Source organism: Filicampus tigris, chromosome 18 (assembly GCF_054856515.1).
Source record: "Filicampus tigris isolate MCC_2025a chromosome 18, RoL_Ftig_1.0, whole genome shotgun sequence".
Lineage (NCBI taxonomy): Eukaryota > Metazoa > Chordata > Actinopteri > Syngnathiformes > Syngnathidae > Filicampus > Filicampus tigris.
Genome location: NC_141234.1, coordinates 10,867,711 through 10,894,352, shown reverse-complemented (window position 1 = coordinate 10,894,352; position 26,642 = coordinate 10,867,711). Strand labels below are relative to the sequence as shown.

At 43.1% G+C, this 26,642-nt stretch overlaps 1 protein-coding gene across 2 annotated transcripts; it reads left to right on the top strand.

The window, feature by feature from the left end:
• The first annotated feature begins 484 nt into the window (after positions 1–484).
• On the top strand, positions 485–26,642 carry med30 (mediator complex subunit 30). Of its 2 annotated transcripts, none has more exons than XM_086015370.1 (5): positions 485–588; positions 1,195–1,379; positions 3,446–3,604; positions 8,662–8,769; positions 26,020–26,642. In XM_086015370.1, exons 1-5 carry the CDS (start codon positions 555–557, stop codon positions 26,113–26,115), a joined length of 582 nt encoding a protein of 193 aa, XP_085871496.1. In that variant the 5' UTR covers positions 485–554; the 3' UTR covers positions 26,116–26,642. The 2 variants fall into 2 exon arrangements, with proteins under 2 accessions (XP_085871496.1, XP_085871497.1); XM_086015371.1 differs by having other exon boundaries at positions 513–588; positions 1,131–1,379.

Below are 26,642 nucleotides of genomic sequence, written 5' to 3'. Positions count from 1 at the left end.
ATATGAATGTAATGTACTAGCAATGAATTAGTATTCTAATCTACTTTTCAGTTCCAGTCAAGCCTGAAGTCAAAGTCTTGTTTTTCCCCCAATAATCCTAATCCAGTTGAAGAACGTATATTTGGCAACATACAGATTATTTTTCATTTGATGAAAAAACAATTAGGAAGGCTGAATGGAGAAGCATGGGTGGATGTTTGGCAATATTTAAAACATACAGAGGACGTTGCCTGTTATATACCAAATGCACCACAGCATAGCGCTGTTACCTTAGATAACAAACATGTCTTTTGAGGCATTTACCGTAACGCTTAAAAGCTTTACTTTAAAGTAAAAAAAAAGAAGATATAAAACTTCCAAGTGCAGCCTGTGTATCATCACACTTTGGACGAGTGTTAATTATTCTTTCTCATAATACCCAAACACTAGGTGGGCCTGACTCCACGAGCCGTATCCCATGTTTTATAATATTCTTTTGTGGTTCTACTTCTATAGTTACGGTATCAGATGTACTTCTCGCGATACTTCCAACCTCCACCGCAGCAGAACTTGATATGCAATCAACACAGACAAATTATCGCCACACAGGTAATATAATTTATTGTCAAACGTGTTACTTAACAAACTTTAACACTTTAAGCTGTATTAAAGTTTCGTTTCGATAGCCGACGACGCCTAAAAAGCTGTCGCCTTCTCTGTCTCTCCACTTAGCTTTGATGACAAGCGCTCCACTTTTCCATATGGATTTACTACTAGCGACTGCTCCAGTCACTGCTATGTTATCCCGTTTTATGCAATCTGGTTGTGTTGTTCTATATTCAGGATGTCATCTTAACGACTTTTTCAGATCCAAAAACACTTCAAACAGACTATTGTTTACGAAAGAACTTGACGCCGAGCTTTAGGTTACCGAAAGTGATTTTTTCCCCCCTCCTCTACTTTTCCTGACGTTTAATTGAATCTTATTTGTCACACGCCACTCATCAACATCTCTCAGTCGCTGCTTTAATTGTACTTTATGATTTGCTTGTAGTTTAAAACATGCTGGGTAGTATTTACGAAAATTCAAGTGTCATGTTTTGATTAAGGGTAAAAAGTTCAAGTAACCAGCAATCTTCTATTTGATCAAGGCACATAAGGGTCTGAACCGCTTCAATCATCAACCTGCTGTCTCCATGACAACCCCTCCACTAGTGTCACCTTTTACTGGGCTGCCACCGCCTCAGCAACAGCAACAGCAGCAGCAGCAGCAGCAGCAACAGCAGGCCCAGGCAGCCCGTGATGTCAACACGGCCTCGCTGTGCCGCATTGGCCAGGAGACAGTCCAAGACATTGTCCTCAGGACCATGGAGATCTTCCAGCTCCTCAGGAACATGCAGGTGTCTCCTTTCATCTCTTTTGGTCCCAATGTTTGATACAAGGAGACAGCACACTTGATATCAATTCATTTCACACTTTTGTGCTCTCATTGCCATGGCGAGCGGGGGCGGAGGCCAGAGTGCAAATGCAAACTACTGACAAATTTAAAGCAGCACTGGGCAAGAATTCGACCTTAGTAAAAATTGTTTTAACAACTCTTTTGATGAAACATTGACTTGCAAGTAGCTGAATGGGACTTTTTGTTCATGCCCTGCAAGGGGTCTGTATGGTTTTTACTGGCACTAAGCAACTTTGAGATGGGAGCTTCCCTGGCACACACAAAAAAAAAAAATGTCCTGAATTGCTTTATGGCATACTCACTTCCTGCTTTCGCTATAAGGACGGAAGTCGATTCGAACGTCTACGCGCTATTACTGGTGTCATGGCAGAAGCCCCAAAACCAAAAAAAAACAAAACAAAAGTATTGTGTGAACAAAATTAGATTAATTACCTCATCGCTATTCATCTTTTACACAGCCACTGGAATTAGAAATGTAATTCAGTCCAACTTGCAGGCCAGCGAGAGCCCACGGGAAATGTGGTTGACTTTTGTCAAAACACTACCGCTTTTGTCCACGCCGCCATCATCAACAAAAACTGACATATGACGCAGTATTGTTTTAACAATTTTTTATTATATATCTTTCCATGCTATGTTTTTTTTTTTTTAAATAAAGCACAATTGCTTTTTCTTTATTAAAACTCAATCACTGCCAAAAACGTTTTTATGTCTTTTCACATTCCAGCCATTCAATCCTAGGAATTTATTTAAATTTTTTCTAATTTTTTCAAACGTTAGGGTAAGAGAGGTTCTGAAAATGTCTAGCAGTTAATGAGTTAAAAACCACAAAATTCTCTTTTTGGGGGGGGGGTAGTATAATGGCTTAATTGTATTCAAATAAATTTTAATGTGACACGAGTGAACTGAGTTATGAGTTTGGTCATGGACCTTATTAAACTCCAAAGTCCCTTGGCTTATGAGTTTAATATATTTTATCCATGATTTTTTTTTTTTTTTTACATTTTTTTTTTAGCCGCTTTAGTAAGTCTGATCGCGGTTTTGCTCAAAATGCAGCTCGGCTTTGATCGTGTCCTGACAACGAGGTCAGCGTGCGTTAATCATGGATGACTTCCTGCTTCTGGGAAACGGCCAATCCTGCACAAACAGGCCTCAACCACAGAATGGACACACACAGGATTATTTATTTATTTTAATTTCCTGTTTTTTTTTTGTCACCCATAAAACATCTTTATCTTCCTTCTCCCTCCCTGCTTATCCCCCTCTTGTCTGCCGATGTCTTTAATATTCCTCTAATAGTCGCTCTTCACCTCATTTGCCCTGAAGCCAGGCTTGTCATGTTATGTAATCAGTTCACATCAGATGTGTCTTGTGTGTTGCCAGCACTTCACTTCTTTCGTCCAATTTTGTCACAACACGGCAAACGGTGGTCTTTAATGCTGAAAAGACTTCTTATTCTCTTTCTCGTTAATTTTTTTCAAGAATATGTTCCCAGCAGGCCCACTAGTTGAAACACGGCATTCCGATTAATTTTGCGTTTTTGGAATATAAATTGAGCAGCAAAATGCACTTGTTTTTAGCCATCTCCGGGGGCGGCCATTTTGTCTTCTGTCCACTGAAAATGACATCACAACTGCCCACAACGACCAATCAAGGCTGACCTGTTTTCTGAATCTGCGCCACGATTGGTCCTTGTGAGCAGTTGTGATGTCATTCTCAGTGGACAGAAGACAAAATGGCCGCCCCCGGAGACGGCTAAAAACGAGTGGCTCAACACTTATTCCACAAACGCAATATTTATCAGAATGCCCTGTTTCAACTAGTGGGCTTGCATAGAACATAGTCTTGAAAAAAATATATAAAGTTTGCGTTGACTTCCGCTTTAAATAGCAAAGAAGGTATTCAGATATTGCAATGAAGCGGCATCCAGTTTGTGTGACTTTGTGGAGTCTAATGGATTAGCACAAGGCCTTTGCTAAACACAACATTTCTCGTGGTCTCTCTCAGCTGCCGAATGGAGTCACTTACCACCCCAACACCCACCAGGATAGACTGGGAAAACTGCAGGAGCATCTTCGCACGCTTTCCGTGCTGTTCCGCAAGCTGCGCCTCGTCTACGACAAATGTTTCGAAAACTGCGCTGGGCTGGACCCGATACTTCCTGAGGTATGACTTGGGGAAAGAGATGATAAAGCAGTCGAAAAGTCTTTTCCTAAGTACATATACGCTAAAAGAACTTAAAGCATATTTAAATAAAACATGGAATGTTTGTAAATATTTTAACAACTCAAATATTAGGGATGTAACGATTCACTCAAGCCCCGATTCGATTTTTTAATTGTCAGTTCACGACTTTCGATTCGATTCCCCCCCCCCCCCCCAAAAAAAAAATTATACCATGCTTGTCTCTGTATGCTAGTGTGCTGCTGCAGCCATCCACAAATTGCAATACGCAATGATGTTTGCCGCAAGTGCATGATTTGATCTACACATTCAAAATGTGATTAAACACCTGGAATGGGAAAAAAAATGCAAAACATTTTTTAGCACTCTAAATTAGTATATTCTAATATGTTTATGTCTTTTGTTAGGTGTTGCTATATAGGGCGTGTGAGCGCTGATATTTCCGAGGTCGATTCGAATCGATTAATCGATTTTCGATTAATCGTTACATCCCTAATAAATATTGTAAAAATTAATACATAGCAATGAAAGTCGATCTTGTTGTATAATGCTTGGTGTTTAATGAAAGTTTATTCCCTGGTCCGAAATGTACTTTTGTGTTTTTAATACATATGTATTGTCTGTTATATAGTTAGGTCCATGAATATTGGGACAAGGACTCCATCCATCCATCCATCCATTTTCCAAACAAAAGTTTTGCCAATACATGTGCCTCCGTTTTAAGGGGCCAAAAGTAATGGGACAATTGGTCGCTCAGCTGTTCCATGGCCGTTTTTCAAATTTTCAAAGTCAAGTCAAATGTATTTATATAGCCCTTAATCACAGGAAAGTCTCAAAGGGCTTCACATATGCGCCAGATCATATGCACACGTCCCCTGATCTTAACCCCCAGGAGGGCAAGGAAAAACTCCAAAAACCCCACCTGGAGGCCAAAACAAACAGTTCAACTAAATGCAGAATCTTACAAATAAGTCTTAAGTCGTGTTTTGAACATTTCCACTTCTTTTTAAGGTATAGCAGTGCAATGTTATGCAATGGCCAAGTCACCGGACCTGAATCCGACTGAGCATGCATTTTTCGCTTCTTCAGGACTAAACTGAAGCGAAAATGCCCCAGGAACAAATTGGCTGAATGATGAATTAGTCCCATTACTATTGGTCCTTTAAAAAGTGGGAGGCAACTATTTTGGTAATAATTGAAATCTTGATTATTAAAACGATCATTTATTTTTTTTTGGGTGAAAAACAAGAAAATGTTTAAACGTTAACAAATGCATTGCATTGTAACACTTTAATTATGTAGGTTTCATTTGGACCAAACAATTTCTAAAAATGATTGTAAAAAAAAATCAAAACGTGAGTGCGTATTAATACCGATTATTTTTACGATTATGCCAATTTTGTAAAAGTGGAGCGTAATAATCATATGTGTAACCGAATTGAAATTCGATGAATTGCACAGCCCCAATTCCTAATTTCCTACACCGTGACTGTACATGCGCTCTCAGTACAAAATGTAATTAATTAATTCATTTTAAAATCAATTGCAAATGACGTATTTGTGCACGCCACATGCTGGCCAGATTAGAAGACCTTTAGAGGAAGTCCGTTGTTACCACCACAGCCGTGCTTTTCTTGACACATGCACACACACTTTCACACCGATTATTTTTTTTTCCCCCGGGGGGGGACGACGGGGGACTCTTATCTACTCCCTCTAGGTCTTTTCTTTTCTATACTTGCAGCAGATCCATTGGGCCTCTCAGGTGAGTCCCCAGTGTGTCTTTAAGCTGGTTACGCTCACCATGCACCTTATGGAACAGCAGCACTTAAGCTCGACCATAGCATGTCGAGGTATTTGACAAACGGTCACACTTGGGGCTGTCGTCGTCGTTCAGTTTTTCTTCTGTCGGTGGTCTGAAAACGCTCCTTTGCTCCGCCCGGCGGCTCAGTTCAGCTCAGCTGATAGCGCAGCTAACATGCTCACCTAAGGACAGCGCTGTTGTTGTTCTTGGCCCCGGCACGCGCGCAGCATTTATCGGCCTGGATGTTTTAGGTGGCTGCCTGACAGCCAGCCGCTCACTAGTGGCTGCCGCGAACAGGGAAAGGAATCAATGACTCAGGCGGCGTGACCTCATTGCAGCCCAATTTGCTGCAGAGCCGATTTAATGAACAGCTGGGCCAGAGGCGCGTCGCCTTTTCTCTTTTTCTTTCCAGCTGTTGTCGTGGCCTAATTCTCAAGACCCTTACATACTCGATTTTTTTTTTTCCTTCCCTTTCGCTGCTCCGACTCTTTTCAGCCTGTACCCCTTTTGGCTTTTTCCCTGTAAACATTCATTCGGTGACGCTCCTACCTTTTCTTTTCCTTTCATTCGTTATTATCCGGGTTATTTGCCACTTTTTCTTATATAAGAATTAGGGATGTACTGATTCACCCAAGCCCCGATTCGATTCGATTTTCGATTTTCATTAGGGATGTAACGATTGATTAAAAATCGGTCTAAAATCGATTCGCCCCGATTGATTGATTGAATCGATTTGATTAATCGAAAATCGGGTTGATTAAAGTCATCTGATGTCTTGAAACGTTTTTTCATTCCAGATGCATAGCACATTCTGAATGTGTCGATCAAATTGTGCTTTTGCGCCAAACGTCATTGCGTATTGCGTTTGTGGATGGCTGCAGAACCACACGAGTGCACAGACAAGCAGGGTAGCAATTTTTTAAAAATTGAGTCGAATCTCGGGAACTGAAAATCAAAAATTGATTATCAAATCGGGGCTTGAGTGAATCGTTACAGCCCTAATTTTCAGTTCATGATTTTCGATTCAATTTTATTTTTTTATTTTTTTGAATCGCTACCATGCTTGTCTCTGTGCGCAAGTGTGGTGCTGCAGCCATCCACAAACGCAATACGCAATGATGTTTGGCGCAGGCGCATAATTTGATCTACACATTCAAAATGTGCTATGCATCTGTAAAGGAAAAAAAAAAATGAAAGACACCATTTTTAGCACTCTAAATTAGCATATTCTAATGACCTAGTATGTTGTTTTTTTGTTAGGTGTTGCTGTATAGGGCTTGTGAGTGCCGAGATGTGCGAGTTGGATTCGAATCGATGAATCGGTTTGAATCGATTTCGAATTGATTTTCGATTAATCGTTACATCCCTACTAGGAATGCAACACAGTGATCTTCATTAGCCCATTCTTCTCTGTCAAGGCAGGAAACCACATCCATCTTTTCATGGAGAAGGCAAGGGTTATGACTAACAGACACACACACACACACACACACACACACCCACCCCCCCCCACACACACACACACACACTCCAGTCATCATCCATCTTAGCCCCCTCACTCAGCACATTTTACCCCCTCACACACACACACACACACACACACACGCAAGCTGCCAAAGTCAGGCCAGTACCTTTTGGAATTCTCTAAGTTCTTGTCAGTGTTGTGCAATTAAAAAGTCCCCCCCCCCGAAGCAAAGACAAGATCACATTTTGTCTAATATCCTGCTCATATCCTCGCTGCCATCTCTGCAAGAGTCCGAGCTCATATTTTGGGAGGCTGCCCAGACGTGGATCTGAGGATACAACATTTTCAACATTTTTGTATCTTTTCTCAGACTTTGTCAGTCTCTTTATGTATTTTCGGTCTTTCTTCAACCGGCCTGCACTTCTGCTTTTGGTCTCTCTGGCTTTTCATCCTTTCCAACGATGATTTTCATACGTTGGATGATTGCGTCAATTACGTCTTGATCTCGCCGGTTTCTTTAAAAATACATTTTTTCCCAAAATATGTTTTATGCACGCCCACTTGTTGAAAGACGGCATTTAGATTACTATTGTGTTTGTGGAATGGGAGTTAAGCAGCAAAATCCACAGTGGGGGGGCGGCCATTTTGTTACTTCTGCCGACTGAAAATGACATCCCGACCGCCCAGGTAATGACCAATCACGGCCCAGCTTCAGAAAACAGGCCAGCCGTGGTTGGTTGCTGAGCATCTGTGATGTCATTTTCAGTCGACAGAGGTGACAAAATAATTTAATAATTTTCCACACACACACACACTCAAGTTACGCACCAAGCAGATGCTGTAAGTGAAGCAAAACGATTCTTACAATTTTGCAAGATTTTGCACTGCCCATAATTGACATTGGATTAGTCAGCTGTGATATGATTGGCTTCAGATCACCCGTGCCCTGAACAAATTTTAGAAAGCGAAAAACATTTAATTTTCCAATGTAGCAAAAGGTGTGAGAGTAAAAGCGCCACCGAAGCCCAAACCTGCGACAAGTTTCGACTTTGGCCCAAAATGATAAAGCCATAACCGAATTTGATTTTTTATGAAGTATTACTTAAAGTTATGTCATTGACTATTTTCATTTCCGTGTCCACGTTTGTACTTGTGCTTTTTGAATTTTTGTTTACCACCTGACCCACATGATGAACATTGTCAACCCAAAGCAGACCAACACTTTTTTAGTTTGTCTAATTTTCTTTGATGCCTCCAATCTCCATTTGATATTTTTGATTTATTTCTCTTGCCAATATCCCTTCCAGTTTTATGTATTCAATCCCCAGCGCGACCGTGCCCCTGAGCAACATACGGAACCCATTTCAACATCTTGCGTATGCGGCCACAGCGCGAGTCATGCTCGCAATTTCTGAGCTCGCCACCAGGGGTCACTATGACACAAAGCAGGTCCGAGGCGACATGCTTGAAGGCCCTTGCATATCGGCCCCGCTGTAGTGTGGGGAAGACAAGGTCAAGCGCACTGGGTGTTGAAAAATGAATGAATCCCCCCCCACTTTCTGTCCCCGTCTTTCACTACGTTCTCGGGAGGCAGAAGAGCTTACACAGAATGCCCATTTTCACTACCGCACAGGACGAACGCGGCCCATAAATGCACCATTTTAACCTGCAATTGCACTCAAACGTCGGAGGTTTTAAGCCGGGGGAGGCGCAAAGGGGCCACAGCTCAATAATATTCTGGCACCCCTTTTTTTTGTTGTCCATTCGCAGCAACTGATACCCTTCACGGAGGACGACGGCGCCAAACACGACGACCACTCGGCCGGCCAGAACCGCCCTGCCGCCGAGGACAGGAGAGAAATCCAGGAGGTCAATAAGGTGTGGCGTCAACCCGAACACATTTTTGTCCGGAATATGATCGACGCGGGGAAACGAGGCATTTCCGATTCATATTGCGTTTGCGGAATATGAGAAATGCGGCCGTTTTTAGCTAGCTCAGGGGGGCGGCCATTTTGTCGCTTCTGTCGACTGAAGATGACATCGCAACTGCTCAGGGCCTCGGGTAGCGACCAATCACGGCTCACCTGTTTTCCGAAGCCGAGCCATGTCCTCGTCTTCAGTCGACGGAAGCGGCGAAATCTTTTTGACGCTTTCATCTATGCTATTACGCCAGCTCCCTGAACTTTGCCTTATCTCGCCAGCTTCCCGTCAGATATTTTCCTGCCGGGGGAAATCCGTCCAATCCTCCAGTCACTTCATAAAATAATCAACTTAATTCCATTTTTCTTTTTTTTTTCCCGTGACCTTTGAGACACATGCTGAGGGACATGTGGGAACGGCAGTTCCTATCAGGATATGTGGTGGAATTTAGGGAGGAAATTCCCGCGTGTGCGCCTGGCTGGTTTGAGGATAACGTTTTTCCAAGCGGGATGGCAACATGCACGATGAATGTCAAAGTTGTCTTTCTCCCGGTAAACCACGCCAACTCACTTTTCTACAGGGCCGTAAGGGTTCTAACAGATGGCCTATATGGTTTTGTTTTGAGTGGGTGGGGGAAAAGGGAAAAATAAGATCAGGATTATTTAGATTTTTTTGCCTAGTTGTCTGTAGGGCTGCTCGATTATGTAAAAAAATAAATAAATAAATAAAAAAAATATATATATATATATACACACACAGCACACACAAATTAAAATCACAATTATTCAAACAATCATTTATTTTTTGGTACAAAACAAGAAAATGAAAAGAAAAATCAATTAAAAAAAAATGTAATTTTTTTTAAACGCTACTATTATGTAAGTTGCTTTTGGACCAATCAAAATGTATAAAATTACTTATAAAATAAAAAAAAAAAAAAGGTGCAAAAGTATGACTTGTGTATACAAACAGTGTGTTGGATAAAAATCCATAATATTTTTTTACTACGATTATGCCGATTTTGTAATTGTGGAGTGTAATGATTGCAATTGAATTTCGATTAATTGCACAGCCCTACATTTCTGTGACTGCTGTATCATTGATTCATAGTAAAAAAAAAAACCCTGTAGTTTCTTTCCTACATCATTTACAAATGAAACTGATTATTTTTTGGCACAAGTGACAGCATTGATTATAAAGTTTAAAGCGAAAGTCCCGTTTTTTTTTTTTTTTGTTTTTTTTTTATTTATTATTATTATTTCTTTTTTACAATATGTTCCATACAGCCCCACTAGTCTAAATACGACATTCCTCATTGAAAAATCGACCCGTTTTTGTCCACCTCAGGGGCGGCCATTTTGTCACTCTCCGCCGACAACCGATCATGACTCGGCTTCACAAAACAGCTGAGCCGCGATTGGTCGTTCCCCGAGCAAACTGTGATGTCATTTTCACTCGACACCAAGTGAAAAAAACGCCGCCCCCCCCGCGATTCCGACAAACGGATGGACTTTGCGTCTGAACTCATATTCCACAAACGCGATTGTAATCAAACGAACAATGAGCAACAAGATATGATTTATTTATTTTTTTAGCTGAGGTGTTGACTTTTTGAGTGGTCTCAAATGTGAAGAGCTTTTTCCAAATGTGTTGCCTGTCAAATGTGTTTCCGCTGCGCTCTGATGGAGGGGCCTGCGACGTGCAGGCGGTGATAAGGCCCCTTTAAACCGACACGCTGTGTTGTCAGTCAAGTCTGAAAGTCTTTGTACACATCGCATCCACCATCCCGGAAAATACGTACACGCCGCACACTTTTTGAGAGAAAGCTGACAAAACAAACCGGGTGGGGGAGGGGGGGGGGGGGGGGGGGATTTGAAATGTCATATGAAAACATGTAACAGAAAATTGCTATTTTGTCAAAGTCCTTATCTTGGCACTCAAAAAGTCTCGGCCAAAGCCTCCCTCAGTGTTGTGTAGCATTTGCCACCCTAGATTGCTTTTGCCACATTTTCTTGTCCCATTTCCAACACGCGGTGCAGTTCCATTTGGTTTTGGCACTCGATTCCTTTCGACCGTCAAAAATGTCTGGCGTCAAAATGCCGGCAGTAGGACCGGAAGGCTAATCGAAGGAGAATGATGCAAATCTGCCAGTCTGCTTGGTGAGCTCAAATTAGAAGTTGTGATTTAGTCCAGATAGACACTAGGGGTATAGCGGGTAATTCGAAAATCGATGAAAAATCGATTCAAACCGTATGTTTATTATTATTATTTTTTTTTTTAATTATTTTTTGCAATGTGCATCGTCGGGATGAAATTCAAACGAAAGGTTGAGGGAGCACGCAGCATGTCTTCGAAAGTTAAATGAAAACTTGAATAGCTCCAAATACTCCCAAATTTGAACATGACAGAAATGCGAAAATTTTACACATCTTTGTTTTGATTTTGATACAGTTTTAAATGTATTTATCCTCCGTCAGATTTGTAAATAAGGCCAACGCCGATATACGTCAAAACGGCAAATATCGGTGCTGATAATCGGCCCGGCCGATAATCGGTCAATCCCTACTTTTTTTTTTTTTAATCAAAGTGCAGTAGTTTATTGCTATTTCAAGTCAAATCCCACCATGCTATTTCGTCGGTCTTTCAGCTTCCCTTTATCTACCGTGGATGCATTTTGTTTGTGAATGTGTATGTACCGGAGTGATTGAGAGCTTTTGTTCTTTCTTCAGAGCGAGTTTTTTTTTTTTTTTTTTTCCCCCACTCGCATACATCCACCGAGTGCCTTTGTGTGCACGCAGGCTGAAGCCCTTCCGTTTCTTCCCCGTCTTTATGCGCATTGCCGGCTCTGCACCGATATTGCATGCCGGGCCGCCCGAGTGCGCCGCGATGATAATGGTCCTAGGTCACTAATGTCAGCAGCAGCGGCAGCAGCGGAGAGGAGAATTGCTTATTTTTCAGAGCCGCGCAGCGCTCCGCTGGCCGCTTTTAAATGTTAACACAACAGGGACACGTTGGGGTGAACCTTGAGCTCGGCTTCATCCCGAACTGCAACGCAACAAAACATACCGAACGGCATTTGAGCACAACGGCTGAAAAGGCTTAGGAATAGCGTTCGAAAGCATTATCTAGCAGTACCTTGAATAAAAGCGTCGCAAACAATCAATAGTCTTGCACAAAAAAAAATAAAAAATTTAAAAAAAGCAAAGGAGGGAAATGTATTTTTGTCCCTGTTAGACTCTGCTCGGAGATAAATAACCTAGCTTATGAACGCGACCTCGGCCCATTGCATTAGCATGCAAATTGAGTTCTGTCAAATCGTCCGAGTATACCGTATAGAGGTTGAGAAGACGCCAAGTTTGCTCTCAGCAAGTGTTATCTATTACGCTCGGGAAGAAGTTTGCATTCGATTTTGGTAGATGGAAGCTTCCTTGTACGCTGAAGACCAGCGTCGCCGCCGCGTGCTAACGTCAGCATGCAAACATTCTCACTGACAGTGATATGTTTACGTTTGGCAGGTTTCATGCTGACCTTGCTACAACCATGCCAGTTTCATGCGGTTGGATGGGCAGCATGAGAAATATTTGTATTTTGGCATAGGGTGCCAAGGAACAGGTTTTAGCGGCTTGTTTTATTTATCGAGGTCTTCACATTTCAAATGTGAATTGAGCTTTCATCCACTCGCTTACTGGAACACGAGACAAAATATCTAGATTCATTGGGACTCTAAATGATAAATGCGTTCTGTAGGGATGTAACGATTCACTCGAGCCCCTGGTTAGATTCAATTTTCGATTTTCAGTTCTCGATTTTGATTCAATTTTTAAAGGATTTTTAAAAAATCAAAATGAATGACTCATTTTAACATCTGCATTTTGCCCTTGTTACAAACAGTAACTTTTTGTAGCTTTACAAAAAAACTTGAAAGTGAACTGATAAATTTGACTGTTTAATGGCATTTTGATCTTATCAGTGTTAAATTTTGCCAGAACTAAACATGAGAATAAAAACATGTATAATAGATTTGAGTTATCATTACAAATCCTTTTGTGATCAAAATGTCAATATCGATTCTTTTATTTTATTTTTTTTACATAAATGCACATTTTAAGCAGTTTAAATCGATTTTAAATGGATTTTCGATTAATCGTTACACTCCTAATGTTTTGTTTATCAAAAACACAAAAACGTTACGGTGGTTTGGGGAGTTTGGAACAGATGAATGGAATCCGGAACAAATTAAATTTGTAAGTCGAGGTACCACTGCTCAGAGTTTGAAAATGGGGCTTTCTATTCGGAATCAATACATTTGTCCATATCTGCTAGTATGGGGCTTGAGTGACTTTTTCAGGATGTGACCTTCATCGCACACAAATCCTTTGTTCTGACTCTGACTTTGTGGAGTTGCGTCATTAGAGTTTTATATTCTATCGCTGTGAGTCATCGGACGTCGTTGCCATACACTGGCCTCGTGCAATTTAATGTTGACCACGTGTCTTGCGCTGTATATGGTCTTCAAATCAATCGGGCAAATAAAAAGGCTAGAAATGGCTTCTTTTCAAAATGGCCGACTCGCCATGTGTTTTCGGGCACAGGTTCTTGACAAGTCTTAGGCCCACCAAACTCACGGGAGACTATGCCACTTTGTGCTCAGACCCTAATCACTGGTTAGGTCCTTAAATGTTGCCAATGATACACTTTGTCACCTGTTTATGAAGGGATGTAACGATTCACTCAAGCCCCGATTCGATTCGATTTTCAGTTCAGTTCCATTTTTTTATTTGTATTTTTTCAAAAAATCGCTACCATGCTTGTATCTGTGCTCTAGCGTGGTGCTGCAGCCATCCACAAACGCAATACATAATGTTTGGCGCAAGCGGATAATTTGAAACGATTTATCGATTAATCGGGTTGACTCGATTATTTTAAAAAAAACGATTTTCGATGAATCGTTACATCTCTAACTGCCCGTTGTCTTTATAATCTTGACAATTATTTCCCACTTGGTCCAACCTAAAGTGCGAAACTCCATTTTATTAGACGAGATTCCCTCTCTGGCCCTTGAGTGTGTGCGCCCCATGTGTTTGAACATATTTATCTGTGATGTTTCTCCAGGCTCCCCAGCTGCACATTAAGGCAGCGGTAAGGACAGCAAGCTTTGGGGAGTTAAAGTGGTTAGTCCGATAAGCAGAGTAAAGACGCGGCAGGACAAGGGAAGCAGATGTTTGCAGCCGGGCCGCATCTGCTGCGGTTGCCCCAGCCAGATTTGTGTGGTTCTGGATGAAGCGGGGAGTAAATGGGAGTCGAGCGAGATAGCAGAGTAGAGGGAACGAAGGAGACAAACGAGGAAGAAAAGGGTAGCGAGATGGATGAATAGACGTTGCTCGGGTAAAAGGGCTGATGGAGAAAGAGGTGAAAGATTTGTGATAAGAGTGATAGAAAGGAGGAACATGGATTAATAGCTTGCTGATGGCTAAAGGCAGAAAGAGAAATGGACTATCGGGTGTTGGAAGAGGGATGGATTGGCAGATAGCGGCTGTCAGACGGAGTGGGGACATTTTTTTGAGCTGAAGAATGGAGAAATGTGGGACTAGAACCCAAGCAAACAATAGTATTGAGTGAGTCCGCCACTCGTGAGATTTTTGAAATGACATGAAGACAGGTTAAGATTGATGAAATGTATTGACGAACGGGCAGACGGCCGCGGATTGTCAAGTTAATCGGCCGTATGAAGAAATAACCGACGACGGATAAAAGCTCAGTTGCAGCAGGGAAAATAGAATGTTCCTGTAAGCAAATTCTGAGAGGACGATTGATGCTGAAGCGAAACGATAAGTCCAAGCGTTTTGCAAACTTTTGAGCTGACAAGTCTCACTGTACCTCAGGTTACGCCTCGCCCATTTTCAACACTGTCAGAATGAGTCAGCGCTAGGGATGTAACGATTAATCGAACATCGATTCTAAAAATGGATTCAAACCGATTAATCGACTCGAACTCGGACATCTCGGCACTCACAAGCCCTATACGGCAACACCTAACATACGTAGGTCATTAGCATATACTAATTTAGAGCGCCAAAAATATTTTTTTCCATTCCAGATGCATACCACATTTTGAATGTGAGGATCAAATTATGCGCTTTCGCCAAATATCATTGCGTTTGCGGATGGCTGCAGCACCACACCAGCGCACCGAGACAAGCGTTGTAGCGATTTAAAAAAAAACAAAAAAAAAACCGAATCGTATCGAAAAATCGGGAACCGAGAATCGAATCGGGGCTTGAGTGAATCGTTGCATCCTGAGTCGATACCGAGCCGAGCATGATTGATTGCACAAGGCAAAATCCGGCCTCTTAACGGCTGCGGATATTTATAAAGTACTTCAGCTTGATGCACAAGAAAAAATGCTCTTGAACAAGACAGCCGTGACGTACAATACACAGTTGTCATCGCATGACGACCACATCCTCTTTGCTGATGTTTTTACAGCCTAGCGGCTATAGAACAATTCCGTCATGTGAATGAAGTGCTCGGATAAGAGGATTTCAAAATCATACGCATTTTCTTCACGCTGGCCTCGGAGTGGAATAACCTTGGAACAGGCGGCGGCGGCGGCCTTGTTATTATTCGACAGGAGAGAAAAATCCATTGAAGTGTGTGCTCCCAAGACACTATCACGGTAAACAGGAGTGTCGATTTGACACCACATGTCCACGTTTTCCAATCCCTCGCTAATCCCCTGTCTGGAGCCGTGGCATAAGCGAGAGACGACCTGAAAAGACAAAAATACATTATTTTGGATAGCGCAACAGAAATCAGATCATATTTGCTATGGTGAGAAGGTGACGGAGAATTTGGATGATTTAAAATAAAAAAAAAATGTAAAAAAGGATATATAAATGGTTCATCCATTTATTTAAAAAAAAAAAAAAAAAATCGATTAATCGTCGCACCTCTAATTATCAGTATAGCTGCGGTTAATATCATCCCCGATCTCCCACAGAGCCCAAAATGATGACCCCCTTTAGCTCTTCAGCCCACCCAAATCCAATCGTCAACCCAATAAAATAATCAACCCAACCTCGGGGTTACGCAATGTGCTGAAAATCCACAGCTACCCGGCAAGTTTGTCAGGAAAACAGTGATTAGTTAGCACAGTTTATTTGTCGCTTAACCATTTGGTTTATTTCCCTCTTTCCATAAGTAACTACAAATCCGTCCGTTTTCAAATCGGTTGCCTGGAGTTTAGTCCAGCCCACAATTTCTCCACCACAATCCTTCAGTGGTTGACTCCCGATTCCACTGTTGCGATCTGGAGGGAGGTTGGCGCCGGCGAGGGGGGCCCCAAAAAGCCATCTTTTCACCGACGGCGCGTCACAATCTGTGTTTGAATTCAAGCGCGACATCGGAAGTGTTGGGTGGTTTTGCATCGGCCCCTTTTAGAGATTGGGTGCCTTTTTGCTGCATGCGGCAGTGCGCCAGATTATATAACGCGCGTTCCCTCCCATCCATTATGGGACTTGCTGTTTACGTATGAAGTTTCTGAGCTGGGAAGAACCGTCATAATGTTTGCATAAATATTTCAGAAGCGTTAGCCATAATTCATTGAGCAATCGCAACCCATTAGGCCCAATCTGTGTTCCTCAGACCTCTAGCGTGGTCGAATGTGATTGTGCATATCAATTCCGGGTCCTCGGTCACATGCAGTGTTCTCATAAAAAAAAAAAATAAAAAAAAAAATAAATAAATAAAAAATGGTCACACCCCTGTGACCACAAATGACATCCTTAATGAATGGCCTGCGTTGCCGGTCTCACAACACGGACAGGAAACGGCATTTCGCTTCCCGCTCATTCCGCCCGAACGCCCGATTTCGGTCCGCTCAAATATGTGCATGGCGACCTTCTGTCCGGCTGATGGACCGAGGATGATTTGCGCAGAGCGATTCACCGCGAACCTTGATCATCCGTCCGTCGCGGGGACGGGCGGTCTCGCCGACACATCGCTCATCGTTTGGCGTCGCCGCACTTCCTTTGCGATGCGCTCCCGTCTCTTGAGATGAGCTTTTATCCCGAAGGGGGGTTGTCATGCTGGACCTAGAAGACATGTCCCCCACCCCCCCTCCCCTCTCCCCGTCATCCCTCTACCGAGCGTTAGCCTTCCATCCCGCCCCCTTCCCCCGAGCTGAAGCCTGCCACTGCCACTTTCCTTGCGTTTGATTTGATACCAGCCTAAGTGTGAATAAATTCCTGTCACAGCCCATTAAGGAGGCCTTGGAGAGATCTGGCATGTTATTAATTCTCCGCAGCGCCTCACTTTGGCCGCCGTCTTCTCTTCGCTCTCTCTCCCGCTCCGCCCCGTGCACTCTCACCCGTCTCCCTCCCCTCGCTGGCTTTCTTAATACCCTGTTAATTACCATGTCTGTTCTCTTTATTCAAATGAGAAAGGGAGAAATTAAAACAAGGGGCGGGGGGGCGGGCGGAGGGGGGCGGCGGGCTCGCTCGCAATTCCAAATTGAAAAGCCATCCAACCGCGGTGTGATTTTGGGCGTCTCGCGCTTCTCCCAGACGTAGCTGCCGACGCGGGTGTTTATAATCAATTCTGCCCGGCGCTCGCCCTTAATTTGATCGCAAAAGCAGGTGGGCGAGCCCGCGCCAAGATGGCGAATAAACAAACGCGAGCGCCGGACTTTTGCCACGGGAGCCGGCGCTTGCCCCATGTCCCCCGATCCGTTCGCCCCGCTGTGCCCCCCCCCCTCCTCTCTACCTTTCTTTCTTCTTCTCTTCCATCCCTCGGTCTTTTTTTTTTTACCGCATCCTCGCCGCGATGTGCGTTCCCCCGAATTAGTCGGCCGTTCGCAGCAGGTGCCCATACCGCGCCCTTATTAGCGGCCTCGCGTGGCCCATTAGAAGGCTTGTGCGCGCGCCAAGGGGGCTTTAATTATTTCGCCAAGGTCAGAAGGGCGGCGTGGCCACAAAGCTCGTACCGAGGGAGGGTCCGAGAAATGTTTTTCATCCCATGCATGTAGTGTCAAGGGAAAAACCAATTATTCGTGTTTTTTTTTGTTTTTTTTTCGTGACACTGCCATGCGGTGTGTTTCTTTGCTCAACAACTATTGCTTACACAACGAAACTTGTGCCTCAGGTTTTTATATTTCACACATTTTTTTTTCAGGAACAGTGGATCAATGTCGAATGGCAACTAAAAAACATAAAAGGGAAGAAGAAAAAAAAAAAAAAAGATTCTACGCTTTGACTTCCAAAAGCGTGAGTCTATCCGTGATGGAAAAGATTGAGCGCAGACTTGCGCAAGCGTCAAGCACGCAAGTTCACATCAAAGGGTTCAGGAAAAGAAAAGATGTTTTTAAATTGAGTTGGAAAGGATTCACGACTTCAGGCAGTTCTCATGTCCATCGGATGTCCGCCGGGAGTCCGGACACACAAGGGGCTTTTAATTTTTGGCTCGTTTTTTTTCATTGAATGAAAACATGAATGCCGTTTTGGAGATGACTCGTTAACATTCCGTCGTGGCTTTCAAAGCAGACGTTTTTGTTGTGATTCCCGCGATGATCGTCAAATGTTCTTTGGCGACTGTGGTCTCTTAATTGTTAAAGATGTTTGCTATGGCTAAAGTTAAACATGGGAACATAACGTTACGACTGTCATTGACTTAGCCAAAATAGTTTGAAAATCAGAACAAATCGGAGTTTAAAAAAAAAAAAAGTTTTACAACTGTACATAAACAACATAGATGCTGACAAACGATTTCTTCTTAATTTTAGACTTATTAACAAAGCAGCGGTCTAGCTCTTGCTCTTGATGCCATCACTGGCTACGTTCACATGGACACATTTTATTCGGATTAAAAGCCTGATTGGAATAAGAATGCCTCATTCGGAATATTCGGACCCGATGGAACCCATTCCGCTCACGATTTTATTCGGGGCGATTGATAATCCAATCGGACCGCGTGAAAACACTTATTCCGACATTTTGGAACAAACCGCCTTTGCTTCATCATTTCTGTTATTCCCGGAAGCTTGTAAAAGCAGAGCGAGCGAAAAAAAAAAAAAAAAAAACTGAACTGGTACATTTGCCACTCTGTTAGCGAATGTTAACTTGACATAGCGCAAAGGGGAAAAAAAGACGCGACATAACACTAACGTTTGACGTAGAAATGGACGGGGAGATGTTTTGCTGACGAAAGTCCCTACGGCTTCTTCTTCTACTACGACATCCGGTATATCTGGTCAATCTGCGCCTCACAATTTGAATCCCAACTCTGATCGGATTCAAGAGATTTTGCCCATGTGAACCTAGCCACTGCGCGTTTAGAATCTTTGCCGCCATTCGGGGAATTAAAAAAACAAAAAAACAACCACAAAATGTTATCAATAGAACTTCTTTTCCGTAAAGGTGAAGAACGAAGCACGCGCATCATGTTTGGGAACTACTTCTGGCTTCTTAACCTAAAAGGCTCCAATCTGCTGCAAACGCTTTCAAATACCTTAAAGGCTGAAATTTGGGCCTGTGAGTCAAAATGGCTTGGCAGTAAATATTGCTACATTTTGGCTCTGTTGCGCAACTCTGCGCCGTCTTACCTCCGACGCTTGGCCACCCGTCGTTGGGTTTAAAGCGACGACACCCCAACCTTTTTTTTTTTTTTTTTGTTTTGTTTTTGCCCTCAATTATTAGCAGTGAGGACCATATCAAAAAGGCGAACCCCAATCAATGGGCGCACTTGGCAGGCATTCAAGTGCTTAGCAGAGACAGAGGGCGCCCGCATACCAAAAGGCTGAATTGATCAAACGCCTTCTGCCCCAGTCAGCTGACGGCTGCCGTCCGTCGTTCCACCTCGACGCGGAGGACATATCGAGAGCGCCCTGGCGGTAGGTGCGTGTGTGCGAGGATGACGATGCGCCGATTGTATTTCTGCCGCCTCTGGAAGGGAAGGCTTTATCTGCCTTCACAGTCCCTTTATAAAAAAAAAAAAAATAAAAAAAAAAGGCTTTATTCCCCAAGGAAATCTCAATCCAAACACACACTGGCACTTAAACCCTCCCTTTGAGGGAAAGCCATAAAGTTTATAAAGTCAATTAAGTTGTTTTTTTTTTTTTTTTTTTTCTTTTTCTTTCTTTCCAAACTGGTGGCAAATTGAGTCTGTTTGGCCCCCGGATCCCTGTGGGGATACGATCAGATGGTTCGACACAACCCACTTAGGGGTCACCGTTCCCGAGGCGGACATCGAGCAGTAAGCGGCTTACTTCCTCAAGTTCGACTTTCCTCAAGTTGCCCAATTTGTTGAGGATTTTGCCGCTTTGGCAAAATTGGCCTTTTATTCAAAACAAATCAAAAGCCTGTTGTCAGATATAAATGACTTTTTTTTTTTTTTGGACTTAAGATCACGCAAACAAACACACCATCCATGTTTTTATTTGAATGGAATGCATATACACTAATTGCTTTTCAAAGACAGCCTCCAAAGTCCACCTTTGACTTCATAGGAGGTTCTTGTACTTCCGCTAAGGGTGGAGCACCAGCCAACGAAATCGGATTTTACTATTTTAATCGTGTTTGATCAATCATAGAACTGTCCTTCACTTACTTATTCACTTTTCCATTGCAATGTATTTGGAAGGTGAGCAAAGGCGATCGAGACAACAGCTTTAATTGATTTGATAAACCAAGGGCTGATAACTGTAGATCACGATCGCAATGTTTTTTTTTAGCGGTTGAGTGACAGTAAAACCAACCAAGAGACATATTTTATATCGGGGAAAAAAAAATCTGTTAACAAAAATTTCACCAAAAATTGAAATATGTACTCCCCGTTATCTATTGGAAGATTGTTTAATCGTTCTGTCTTTGACTAGACATTGTTGGCTAGCAAAAATAGATCTTTTTTTTTTTTTTGGTAGTAAATAAATCATTTTTCGTGGGATAATTCTGGCGCCACGCTGGTTGCTGCCAACTGTTACGCATTGTCCGTATTTTGTTACGGATACCTCTGAACGCTACCTTGTTCCCACCTGGAACATTCAACATTAAAGTTTGTTATATACTGGTTTCAGTACAAAACGTAAATCCAGAGCTGGGCACCTTTTTTGCCCTTCCGGCCGCGACCCCCCCGGCCATATTCGTAAACATTGTCTGCCCCCGCCCCGTTACGACCCCCCCCCCCCCCCCCCAAAAAAAAAATGTGGGAGAGATGCTAACAGAAGAGGTTTATTTAAAGACAATTAGCTTGCTAACTTACTATTCAAACCCGTTGCGGACACGCTTCAAACGGGCCACTTGATTTTCCTCACGGACACAATTTGTTTTGAAAGAAGCGTAAAAAGAAGCCTTTCACCGAGTAGGCTGAGATGAAATTTGGCCGCCTCGCGAGAGCACGTCACACGCATGAGGGCCGATTAGTGGGCCGGACTAAAATCCACTTAGTCCAGCCATCTTTTTTTTTTTTTTAATTTGTCTCCCCTCCACCCCTCCGCCCGAAAAACGGGCATCCGGACTGCCCAGCTCTGCGTAAATCATATGCTAGCTTTGTGGAAATTTGTGTAGCATGCTTCAAATTGTAATATATTGCCAGTCTCAAGTCGCTAAACAAGTTGACAAACCCAATTTTATCCTACGATTGTAATTACATCCCATTTACGTTATGCAAGTACATAACGCTGCGGTCGGTGAGCGGATGTTAAATCGCTGACGTTCGGCCCTCGGTTTGTTCAATCTTACCTTGCCAGTGCTTTGAGTAGGCACGGTCGGCTTCTAATCAAGCCGCTCAGCGCGCTCCTGTTTGATTCCCGACGGAATTGCGGTTCAATTGACGCTCGGCTTTGATCTCGACTTGGAATGCCACCAGATTTGTCGTGGATAAAATATCCTTACAGGTCTTACTAGTCATGAGCTGGACGCAGCCAATCAATACTTCAGACTATCGACGGCCTCTTGAATTTTTGTGCGGCGGAGCATGCCTGATTGGCCGCCGCTTCATTGTTACCTGACCTGCCTAATTATCGTCGCCGTGATGGAAACCCTGCCACGAACTAGGGCGTGAAGTCGGTGCGTGTTGCTGAGCTGATCCGCCGACAAATCCATCATGTCCTTTCGGCAGCCGTTTATGCTCTTGGACGGACGGCGTTTGCGACAGTGATCAGAAATGAGCTACAATGGCGCCACAAGGTACCAGATGACAAGGTATTAAAAATAGACGCGAGTAAAACCATGAGCCGGAAGAACCCTGATGTAAAATCTGTTTTGGTGTCTGAGGATTGCTCATTTGCAGTTTCGATAACTTTGAACAGGTAGCGCCTTTTTTTTTTTTTTAGGGGGGGGGGGCGGGGTCCAAGTTGGTATTCCGATGACTGCGTGATTCCGACCGGCAAAACCGGAACCTAAAAGCGTACTTCCCTCCACTCTGCTCCTCTCCCGTCTAATCCCTTCTCCTCACTCACAGACACTTACACTTGTAATTCCCGGCCGCATCCGCCGAGTCAAAGCTGCGATTTGAGTTGCCAGCGACAGGGCGGATTAGCAGAGGAATCCTGAGCGAAAGCACGTTTATGCTCTACTTGCTACGTCCGACCACCCCCCCTCTCCACTCGCTCCCTTTGCATGCTTGTCATCGAGCGTGAGCACATCATATTTTGACTCTCGTTGGTTTTTTTCCGAGCCGCCGCCGCTATCTCGAATCTTAAAAAGCAACCCGCGGGGGTTCTTAATATGCACCGAAAGCCTTGTGCTCTTGATTTTTTTTTTTTTTTTTTTTTTTCCCAGTTTACATTCAATTGGGTAAATGCTGATAAATGATTTTAGTCATCTTGTAATGCCATTACAAGATCAGCTTTATTTTTCCGCGCCGTCTTAGGAGGCAACAAACCCTCCCCGATCGGCTTGAACGTGGCGACAATGCGACCATGATTAATGGCCTGATGGCAATTGCAAAGCTTGATAAGCGGGGAGATTCGACAAATCCCGAGTGTTAACCAATTTACTAGTTTGATGCACCCGCTGAAGGACGACTTCAAGCAACGCAGCCGTCAACAGAATTAGACTTTTAATTGAAAGCAGCCCTCGAAAGTCCCAAAAGCACCGCCGAGAGTTGGAGGTGATCCGGGGGAAAGTGGATCAGACGATGGTAGCGGAAAAGAGGATCATTCAAACTGACTCTCAGCTCTCTTCGGGTTGCGAGATGTCCTTTTTACTTGATCGGTTTGGAACAATGATGAAGTGACGTGGATCAAATCCGAGCCAACGCGTACACCGCCCGTGTCTTTAGAAACATTTTAGGGACGACAGAAGCCTTGCTAAGGAATGAAATACTGTCTGTCTTTGGGAGATTATTTCTTTGTTGTGATGGCACTTTTTGGCTAGAAACTGGTTACTTTAAGGTAAAAAAAACAAAAAAAAACACGGGTGACACCACGATCTGTACTGAATCCGTCCTACCATGGTAACAGCGTGGTAAAAACGGAAACAGGCTTGCAGCCTATAATGCGGAAGAATTTCACTTCCGAAAAAAGTTGCAAGTGCTAATCGGCGTATCCCTCGACGCAAGTCAGCCGGCGCGGTTGCGCCCTTGCTCATCCTTCAAGTGTTGAATGGGCTTGAGATTCTGTTCTTTCCACTCCCAAATTTGGCGGAAAGTCTCTGATAAAGCCTGCTCGGTGGGGGCGGCTTTCTTGGAGGTTAGTCGCAGAATCACGTCGCGATATCTCTATGCATTGGGATCACTTCCAATGATGACAAGCCTCGTTTTCTTTCGTTTTTTTTTTTTCCCCCCTCCACACCATCACACCGCCTTCATCAAAAATGTTACTCCAGTGGCGAGGCAATCAGAATAGCGATCTCCAAGTCTTCTCCACAATTTGACCCTGCGACTCGACTGCTTCACATAAAATCTGGACTCATTTCTGACCATGATGTTCCTCCACGCGTTCTGGTTCCACTGTCTGGACGTGAAGAAGACCGATCTGATGACAGGAAATAATCGAATGAACGCATTTCATCGGTGCTGCAGCTGATAATTCTTTTAATCATCGATTAATCTGTGGGCTATTTTGTCGATTAATCGATGAATCCGATTTAAAAAAAAAAAAAAAAAAAAAAGTTTTACTTTACACCCTTTTACTCCAAAATAGGGCAATATTTCAAATTTCTGAAATTCTCAAATAATTAGGATTCAGTTACCGGTTTGGTGTGTAACGTGACAGAAAACTTCCAAAATAAAAGCAGGCGTTTGAAAATGTCGTATTTTGACAGAAAAACACATAGATCTGCTCTCAAGGAAGGACTACAGAAAGTGGAAATTCTGATGATTTGAACAATTTTAAACCAAACAAAATATCTGAACAATCTACTCTTGCAATAATTAGCGAATTATTTTTGATAATCGATTGGCGGTCGATTAATCACTTAATCACTGTCAAAGTGCCACAAATTTCATGTCGTGTATACACGCGTGCTCATTCTGATGGCCTTACTTCGATTGTTCGATCCCCGAAGCAAATACGCGACAATCTCTTTTTATTGGCGCCAAATCCAGGGCCGCGTCATTGCTTCGACTGGGAGCAATCCCACGATCGTTTCCAAATCACGATCCATTCATAAACTTGCCAATCACGCCGAGCTGGCTTGTTGCTAAGAGCAGTCTGGATGATTCTTAGGAGCACGTTTCCTTTCAAACAATAACAAGAAGGTGGGTCTTTGAGCTATCGAGAAATCACCTCTCAATTCCGTCAGTTCCTTAGTAGGAGGAGAAACATTGTCTTGGTCATAATTTGTCAGCAAACTGACAAGACTCAACCAACCAAATGGAATATTGTTCACCTGAAGTTGCGCAAGACTTTTTTTTTTTTTTTTTTTTTGGTGATAATAGCATTCTAGTTATTTGCATATCAGCACGCTTCCGATAATGAGCGTTTGCTGCCTCCGCCGTCTTTCCAACTGTGGAAAATGTGAAATTTCATATCGGGCTTTATTGTCAGGCCTCTGAAGCCAAACTCACCCCGCCTTGCTTGAAATTGTCATGGCGAGTGCACCCAACCGCATGCGCTTCCCTTTAAAAGCATTAAGTGTGCGTTGCGGGGACGCTCAACGGTACAGCGCTCTATTACCTGAAATTACAAAGACCATCTCATTAATGCCGAGTAAACGGCCAAGTTTTTCAAAAGCTGCTCATCAGGGTAATGGGGCGTATCGTGGATAGTGCAAACGCGCGCACGTGTGCTCACTCTCGGATTTAAAGGGAAAGTCAAAGCGGGACATGGCAAAAGGGAAGACCTGGGCAAAGAGTGTTTCGTAAGATGCAGTGAGGGTCCTTTAGAGAGCTGGCGAGAAACGGGAAGGCCGCTCGGGATTATCTTCAAGGACGATCAGCTAAACGGTTGATATTAGGAGAGCGGTGTGAAATCGATGGCTCTCGGTGGTGCAAAAAAAAAAAAAAAAAAAAAAAAAAGGCCCGCAATTAGGCATGGCTAAAGTAGTGTTGCCCAGAGATGGAGGATAGATTTCATCTTGATAGATTTCACTGCAGATACAGTCAGCTTCTAAGTAAGCAACCGTACACGGTGAATTTGACAAGCAGGGAATATCTGTATCCAGTTGGGCGTCAACCCAAAAAAAAAAAAAAAAAGTCTGATAGCTCCAGTCAAAAAAATGGATGGACTTCGACCGGTATTCCTTTGCACTTTTTCCCTCAAATTTAAAACTTGACATTTTAGCGGAGTGGGCTAATATACGGCAAATGCTCTTTTTAGCCAGGATACATTTTAGGATCTCCGTATCTTGAGGCGCGCGCACATGTCATTTGCTCTTTGGTGATTCATGTTTTTGTGGGAGGAACCGCACCGAAAATTCGGAGCCAACAATCCGACTCAGTGCATATGCATCTTTAACTCATTCACTGCCATTGACGAATTTACTTGACTTTTTCATAGTCCAGCCATTCAATCCCAGGAATTTATTTATATATTTCTCAATTTTTTTTTTTTTTTTTTCAAACGTTAGGGTAAAAGGTCTGAAAATGTCTGTCAGTGAATGAGTTCATCTAATTTAATATATCGCTCAAGAATTGTACGCCGGTTTTCTAGTTGATAGCATCATTTACCGCAGCAGCCATAACTTTGCTGGGTGGCATTTTATGTCACAATTAGCCCGGCCAATGGAAAAAAAGCACCTAAATCGTTTTGTGATTGTGCCGATTTTACGACAGAAGCTGAAGCAGAAGAACCAGCAGTTGAAGCAGGTCATGGATCAACTCCGCAACCTCATCTGGGAAATCAACTCCATGTTGGCCATCAGAAGTTGAACCGCAGTGAAACACGCGCCACAGTGTACACGCACACGCGCGCCCCCGAGGAGAACTGGACCCATGAAGGGACCGCAGATTTGCTGAGGTGGCACTTTTATTTGCCGAGAAGCAAGGTGGAAAGATGAAGACGACATGGTGTCGCGCCACTGAGCGGTGAGTGGAAAATAGGCCACCCACAAAAAAAAAAAAAAAAAAAAAAAAATCACGCTCAGTTGGTGATATTTCGGTCTACCTCGATATTCGACATTTCAATCAGCATTATGATTTCAATTCAACTCCAGTTTTTTAATCTACCTGTATTCGGAGCTCCATAGAGAGTTAATATCTGCAGAAACACATGCAATCTATTTAATCCTCTTATTTTGTGTGACTAATCACAGCTTAGCTGTCCTAAATGTTTCAGGTTGAATCAACTTGGATACGGAAATGTGGTCTATTTCTGACATTTGATTGTTTTTAAAACTTCAATTTCAATGTGTGTACATTTGAACGCTTTCACAAATTAAAAATATCGAATTCATACA

Bases quoted from the DNA above. Each gene is read 5' to 3' on its own strand.
- med30 (XM_086015370.1), top strand. From the start codon at position 555: ATGCAATCAACACAGACAAATTATCGCCACACAG. The intron at 3,605-8,661 runs GTATGACTTGGG...GTCCATTCGCAG, and splicing joins TGGACCCGATACTTCCTGAG to CAACTGATACCCTTCACGGA. The intron at 8,770-26,019 runs GTGTGGCGTCAA...ATTTTACGACAG, and splicing joins AAATCCAGGAGGTCAATAAG to AAGCTGAAGCAGAAGAACCA.